Source organism: Mus pahari, chromosome 22, assembly GCF_900095145.1.
Source record: "Mus pahari chromosome 22, PAHARI_EIJ_v1.1, whole genome shotgun sequence".
Lineage (NCBI taxonomy): Eukaryota > Metazoa > Chordata > Mammalia > Rodentia > Muridae > Mus > Mus pahari.
This window is the reverse complement of record NC_034611.1, coordinates 47,683,999-47,691,365: the sequence shown is the minus strand read 5'-3', so window position 1 is coordinate 47,691,365 and position 7,367 is coordinate 47,683,999. Positions and strand designations below refer to the sequence as shown.

At 48.3% G+C, this 7,367-nt stretch overlaps 1 protein-coding gene across 1 annotated transcript; it reads left to right on the top strand.

The window, feature by feature from the left end:
- The first annotated feature begins 259 nt into the window (after positions 1-259).
- On the top strand, positions 260-5,906 carry LOC110338970 (protein FAM205C). The gene is made up of 5 exons (XM_021222439.1): positions 260-406; positions 890-935; positions 1,337-1,400; positions 2,292-2,779; positions 5,665-5,906. Exons 1-5 carry the CDS (start codon positions 260-262, stop codon positions 5,904-5,906), a joined length of 987 nt encoding a protein of 328 aa, XP_021078098.1.
- The last annotated feature ends 1,461 nt before the right edge of the window (positions 5,907-7,367 follow it).

The following is a 7,367-nucleotide window of genomic DNA, read 5'->3' as shown; positions in this document are numbered from 1 at the left end:
TGGCAGTTTTCATCACAGGTGCTGCAGCCCGTGGGGGTAACCACACACCCTCATCTGGACACCAAATCGCCACTTGAGTTTATCCAAGCTAGGGAAAGGTTTGTAATTCTGTGCCTGCTTCGTGGAATAAGAGCTCTTTGTGATGTAGTTTGGGGGCCTGGGGATATCTTCTGTGAGGCAGAGAGCCAAACTCTAGAACTCAGGGGCATTGCATTCTAACACGCTGGAAGCCTAGGAGAGGGATGACTAGGGAAGTCGAATGATAATGATCCCTTCTTTTATTCTGTGGGATGTGGGATCCTCGGTATATACATATGGATCTCTCTTCATTATTGCCCTGGTTATTTGGCATGTGAGAAGGAGCCACCGAGGATTAAGGTTGGGACCTATCAAGAGCTGTACCAAGGTAGGAAAATACTATGACCAGGCCTGTGCATGTCGTTTAAGGAAATTCATCCCCTCCCCATCTCTTGATTATCTTCTTGGTTTTTCTTTTGTAAGGATTTTTTTCAACTGGGTCCCAGCTCAGTTGGTTGGTGGACATGTCTGTCCTTTGATAACTGAAGTCCTTTGGTTACTAGTATTGCTCATCGATTGATTTGTTTCACGTTTCATCCTGTCCCTCTCCCTCCCCCCGCCCCCCCCCCCAGTCCATCACAGAACTTGTCCATGGAGGGTATAAGGTGTGGAAGAGCCTCTAAGCGAGTCAGAAATAAGAGGAGAACATGAGCTGGGGTCATGAAATGAGGGAGAGATGCAGGGACCATGAGCTGGATTACAGACTGTGACTGGGGGGGGGGGGAAGACTTCAGGATTTTGTATCACTTTAGACGCGGGAAAAAAAAAATGACGTCTCCGCTTCATATTGTAATGCTTTTTGTCTTTCAAGTGTTTCCGAAGAATCAAGCAAAAGCCTAGCGATAGAACGATAAGAGGTAAATCCCAATTCTTTTGCCTCCCTACCCCCGTGTGTGAGGGTTCCACAGATCACCCTCCGTGATGACTGGCCCCAGAAGCCAGGCGTTTCCAAGCCCTCGAGACTGTAAAATAAACAGTGAGAACTAATGAAGACTTACATGGGTGGGGAAGAGGCCCGGACTATCCCATCATCTATCTGACCTCAATTCACCTCCGCCTTTCCCACAAGATGGGCACTGTCAGGGCACTGAAGATCACGTGGAATTAGATATAGGACAGCAAGCAATGAGTTTAAGTTGTACTCGGAGCATGCGCTCTGGGGGTTTGCCAAGTCACGTGTCCTTCAAAGGCCTTCAGCTTCGCAGAGGTTGCCCCCTCAGCCTTCCCTTCGGCCTAACGCGGTGTCGTCCTTCTTTAGTTAAGAAGAGGACATCCAAGGAAGAAGCTGAGAAACTGCAGAAGCTGCTCTCTATCATGAAAAGGTGACCTCTTGCTCTCTGTAGACTCCCAGCCCCTAGCTTGGATGTGCTGATCACTTAGCCTGGCCTTCGGCGAGGGAGGAGGGTGGGGCTGCTGACTAGAGACACTGTGGAGTGTGTCAGTCCGAGCTGTGAAGCTCGCCAGAGCAGACAGGCCTTGTAAGTCTCATCAGGGAAGAGGCCTCCATTTTACCCAGTAGGGCTGCAATTCAGAGTTAATTGGTGATGGCATTGCTTGTGCTGAGTCAGGTGGTTCAGTCAAGAGAATAGGTTTGGCATAAGGAAGCCATTCATATCGTATCCTTTCCAACTTCATCCTTTCAAGGATAGAACCTCTGGGTCTGGCTGAATTCCATGATCTCGTCTCTCTTCCACAGGCCAGTTCTCGGGATACTCTCAGTGAGCTATCATATATATATACACACACACACAGGATTTTTATAGAGTAGAAATGACTCATGAGAGATGTCGGGGACAGCAGCGGGGACACCCACAGTTCTTAGAAATGAGGACCTCATTTCTCACAGTTCGGATACACCGTTTACCAGGCACCGGGTTTCTTAGCTCCCACATAAAACTGATTCAGGCCTACTGTGGTGGCGACCTTGGTGGCTCCCCATCAGCTCAACACCTGACGCCCATCTGCCCTGCTTCCTTTTCTTCTGGTTCAGCTTCTCATGAAGGCTGGCAGAAAACTGACCGAAGTTCCCAGTTCTCTACGAGGGCTGTACCCTCCCCTGATAGCTTGTCCGAGACCGCTCCCCAGACTCTCAGTCCAACCCACTCAAGAAAAACAGAGTAGCAGACTTCAGAAGGTAGAGGCCAGGACTTGTAGGGCGAGGGCAGGAAAGCGGTCCTCACACAGTCATTAATGGTTGCCATTTCCCTTCCTAGTCAGGGCTGGCTCCCTCAAGAAGGAAGTGTGCGACGACTCCTGTGCTCAGATCCCTCTTGCCCAATCTGCAATGCCATGGCTCTGGAAATTCAGCAGTTGCTGGGGGTTGAGAACAAAAAGAGCTCTTCCAGTCTACTGAGGCGATCGTGTAGCTTTTCTTGCCTGGAGGCATTGTCTCCATCCAAAGTGTTGGTTGACCAGAGCTCAGAGCTCAGTTCCCAACACTCCAGAGACATTTTATTGCCACCCAGGCTCACACAGCCACAATCAACAGATCAGAAATTGACTCTGTCGGCTCCTCTGTCCACCAGCAACACTGTCCTCCAGTGTTACCATCCTGTTACTCAGCAACAGCAGGAACCTCAAGGGTCAAATGCATTCCAGGATGTAAGCGGTCTGTCATCTTCAAGTATGGATGAGCATAGGGTGCCTGCAAACCAACAGAAGAGGAGGAAGAAAACCAAGAAACTTGTCTCGAAGAGCCAAGGTCAGCAGCATTTAAGGGCTGGACTCCTTCCTATTCCCAGCACCCAGAGCTTCCGGAACTTACACCAATACCCTATATCCTCATATTCTCAGTTCCTGCTATTCCTATGTCCAAAAGGCCCCTAGGTGACCGTGAGTACAGAAGGCTGTAAATGCATGTGTGTTCAGTGGGAACTTTCCCTTGAGCTGTGGAGGAGGAGCTCCTGGGGCATCTCATAGTGCAGTGCTTCACCATTTACAATATTTTCAAAGCCCAGAAACTTAACAACCACCAACCATTGAAAGGATGGGCTGTCATCCCCGTGACTAACATTCACAGAAGGCCACTCCAGAGTAGACCACAGACCCATCCCATGGCTTAGGTTCTACTCTCTCCAACGTTTAGCTTTCATTTTAGTGGCCTTTATATAATGTCTTAAAGGAGTGTGTGTGTGTGTGTGTGTGTGTGTGTGTGTGCGAGACATTGAAACACCAATGTCCCATCTCTAGTTTTCTTTCTGTAGTTTATCTTTTGCACACTGGATTTTGAGTCTGCCTTTAGAGGTCTTTCCACAAGGGGGCAGGGGGAGAGTATGGGACTTTCTTAGTCAGTTATTCTTTTATCTCTGCATTGCCTACAATTTCCTACACCCCACTTAGCTTCTTCCCCATATTCTCAAACTTGGGCGTTTCCATGGACAAACCCAGGTTAATGTCCCAGTTAAGGCCGAGTGTGAGGTCTTGGTGCCTGTGACTACAGTAACAGTAGCCTCGGTGGGATTTGCCACTCATCCGGAGAGCCCTGCAGATGCAGAGAACCACACTGTAACACTGAGATGTGTTCTAGCCTGCCTCACCAGATCCAGGGATCTTCCGATTAGAAGCCATTTCAGACCTCAGGAGGGCAGCAGCCTTGTCCCGCAGTGTGTGGGTTCTACCTCCAAAAGCAACCGAAATGGCAGGTTGATGGCAGGTTGATTTAGTGTTGCTAGAAATGTCCCCTAAGGATCCAGCTGCTCCTGTCCCCTGATGAGCAGTGGTCCCTAATCTTTGGTGAGTTTTTCTCAGCCTGAGCCCTGGTAGTTCTTGAAAGGATGATGACCTATACTGATCTATTGTGGCAAGTCCATAGTTGATTGATTAGACAAAAATACTGAGAGACTGGTAGATACATGCAGGGAGATCTGCTGGGGCACCATCCCTGCCTCGGTCTGTGATTTCTGAGACAGAAAATCACTGTTGACAGTGTTCCAGGAACTCTTGACAGCAACTTGGTTCTGGTCTTCCCTGGAAAAACGAGTCTGAGACACAGGTAGTAATCAGCCTTCTGCTTAGATCAGACTTGCTGGAGGCTGCCTTGACCAACCAGCAGCAACAGAGTTGCCAGGTGTTGGTAGCAATGACTCTAAGTTGCCTAAGTCGTGTCTCAGGGAGCCATTGAGAAACTGGAAACAAGAGTGCCTACCAGGGTTGCCTGCTGTTTTGTGGGTCTCTCTGGGCTATTACACTGGCCATTCTAGCCAATACACAATGCAGAGTTGGGGCCTGAGTCCTTTGGAGTCTCTGAGTCAGTCTTTTTTTTTTTTTTTTGGTTTTTCGAGACAGGGTTTCTCCGTGTAGCCCTGGCTGTCCTGGAACTCACTTTGTAGACCAGGCTGGCCTCGAACTCAGAAATCCACCTGTCTCTGCCTCCCAAGTGCTGGGATTAAAGGTGTGTGCTACCACTGCCTGGCTCTGATTCAGCCTTAATAGTGGCATATTAAGGCCCAGCCATGTGTTCCACATGCCAGCATACCTTCAGTACAGCAGAGACTGTACTCCAGGCTGAGGATGTTCCTGACATACCACAATCACTCAAAGCACTTATCTTTCCTAAACTAAAAGAAATTCCTGGAAATACATTTGGAGAAACCTCATTCCCACAGGGAATTTTTTTTTTTTTGGTCAAAGACATCCTCCACACAGTAGATGTTTGGTAAACAAGCAAAAGAAAGCATTGTCCCAGGACCCTTATCCCAACCAGGACCCCCGTGTCCCTTAGATCTAGAGTGATCTCGAAAGAGGAGTTCTCAGCAGCACTAAAGATAGCAGAGTAGAGGCAAGGGCATCCTTGACTGAGCACAGGGTCCTAAGGTTCTCCCATAGGGCTCCTGACATCTCCCAGCCCAGTCTAGACACAGCAGAGAGGCCCAGATTCTTGTGCATACCTGGGGGTCAATGTGAATAATCCAACCCAAGAACCCCCAGGCCCCTTAGACCAGGGTGAAGCCCATTCCTTACCTAAGCAGGGAAGACAGAGGACCTAGTGGAATGCAAACTAGCCTAGAATCAGAGAGCACAGATACACACTTTGCTGAAGTTCATGGGCCAGCAGAAGATTTCTATGCAGAACCCAGGGCCGCTTGACCCTCCCATTGCTCTTTAGGCTCTTCCTCGGGTAGAATTTTTTTACGCAGATGAGTTGCCTTCAGGGAGTAGGGACTGGTGAGACCTCCCTCAGTAGAGCTACCGTCTCTGTCTCCGTGTGTGCGTGGCCTTCAGTTTCTCAATGACACTCACCACTTTCTTCACCGGTTCCCAGAGCATCCTTCAGGATTCCTTGGGGACAAATAACCAAATACAATTATCTACACAACCATTAGATTAAACCAAATGATCTTACCCAAAGGATTCTGAGAATGCCCAGGCTGGAGTGCCCAGCCCTTACAAGGCCAGGCCTTACAATGCCAACTTATTAGGCCATCAACTGCTGGGCCAATATTCAAAGGGGGCTTCTTTTTTTTTTTAAACAGAAAATTTCAAGGTGGGACTTCTTCCAGGCCATACATCAGAGGGTGAAACTTGGGAGGGCTGGGAGTTGCAGGGTCTGATGGGGAAACTGTACTCACTAGAGTTCCACCTTTCCAGCTGCACCCTCAGAAGCTGAACTGGGAAACAAGATGACGTTCTTTTCTCACTGGGTTAACCCTGAAGTGAAATGTGACAGACCGGAGGAACCCATTGTCTTCTCTAAGTCCGAGACAGGGGCCAAACCCAAGGCTGGAGAGCCCGAGAAGAGTTCTGCCGAAGTCCGAGCAGAGGGACCCAACGTGGAGAAACATGCGAAAGATCTCAAAGCCAAGCCTCTCCATGCTAAGAGGAACATTTGACTTTCCTGGACGCCTACAGTGCCTTTACAGCTCCAGCAACACCCCTTCTGCCCAACCAACCCTGGGCCCCATGGCTACTCCCACAACTGCTTCAAAACTGTCTACGATTAGTGTCAACCAGCTAGGAAACCAATGTCAGCTCTCCTCTCAGAAGGTCCTGGTTTACACAGAGAATAAGCACGTCAAGCAGACAGAGTTCACAGGCTCCCAAAGCTCTGCATCCGCCCCAACAAAGGCTGTCACCCGTCATTTCTACTCCTAAGCAAGTATGCCATGAGATTCTTCAAATATACTGTATACCTATAAAGCAAAGAACCTCCTGCAGTTTGTTTTTGTTTTCAGTGCCCCATGCGACAAAGTAGGAAAAGCTCTCTGTGTGGTATGGGTGCCTCAGTCTGCCTTCCATTTTGATGGGCCAGCATATAGATTATATAAACATATCCCATGGGTAAAGGGACTTGAGTGGAGAACGAAGGCCTCGTGTTTAAAGTACACTGAAGATGAGAGGTAAATCTTGACTTCCCATGAAGAAATGAGTTATCTACCTTTTAAAGAATGGTCACTCTGCCTCTGTGTTATCTCTCCCTTTCTCTATTTACATTGTTAGACCTAAGTCACAGGGAACTCAAAGTCTACAGAGGAGCCAATTCCGATGCAAAAACAAAAGGGCCTTTATTTCGTAGTGAACAAGGACTCTCACTGTCACAGTGGGTTAGAAGTGAAAGCCCCAAGTCTCAGGGCATGGGGTATTTATTGCTGGTTATAGTAAGCTTGGGAAATTTCCATACAGATCCCCAAGTTAATATTTTTAGAAACTGTATTTCTGGTGTAATCTGTAGGAACCAAACAAAGGGGTTAAACCACCTGACACACAGGATGGCTGGGTTATCTATTGTCTGCAGGGTGTCTTAGGTTATCTATACCTACCTTGACCCTGCTGTTGTCACCTAGATTGGCTGTTGCTAAGGGGAGGTTGCCATTGGATGTTTGCTCAGGTGGGCTTTGTGGTCCCTGGTCAGGCCTCAAACAAAATGGAGTTTCTTAAAAACAGAGTTGGTTGGGCTTTACAACATATTCTGCTGGCTCCACCCAAGTTACATCAGAAACTCCATAACATATTTTGGGAGTTACAAGGGAAGAAAAGAAGGAAGGGAGGAAGGGAAGAAAAGAAAGGAAGTAAAGAGAAAAGAAAAAATCCTGAAGGAACCAGTGAGCACTAGGAGGCATCAGCCAGTGTGGTAGAGGGAAGGCGGGAGATGGTAGCACCAGGAAGACTGGGGAGGACAACAGGTCAAGCAGAAAAACGATCAACCGATTGAAGAGCTGTCAATCTGTCAGATGAGGTGACTTGGTGTTGACCATCAGGTTGAGCAATATGGAGAGCCTTGATCTTGAAAAGAATAGCCGAGGAGCTGGTAAGACTTGCAAAGCTAGGCGGTGGTGGTACACGCCTTTAATCGC

Excerpts from the sequence above, each read along its gene's own strand:
- LOC110338970 (XM_021222439.1), top strand. The coding sequence starts at position 260 with ATGATAATGATCCCTTCTTTTATTCTGTGGGATGTGGGATCCTCGGTA. Across the intron at positions 407-889 it reads CTATCAAGAGCTGTACCAAG|TGTTTCCGAAGAATCAAGCA; the intron begins GTAGGAAAATAC and ends TTGTCTTTCAAG. Across the intron at positions 1,401-2,291 it reads CTGCTCTCTATCATGAAAAG|TCAGGGCTGGCTCCCTCAAG; the intron begins GTGACCTCTTGC and ends TTCCCTTCCTAG.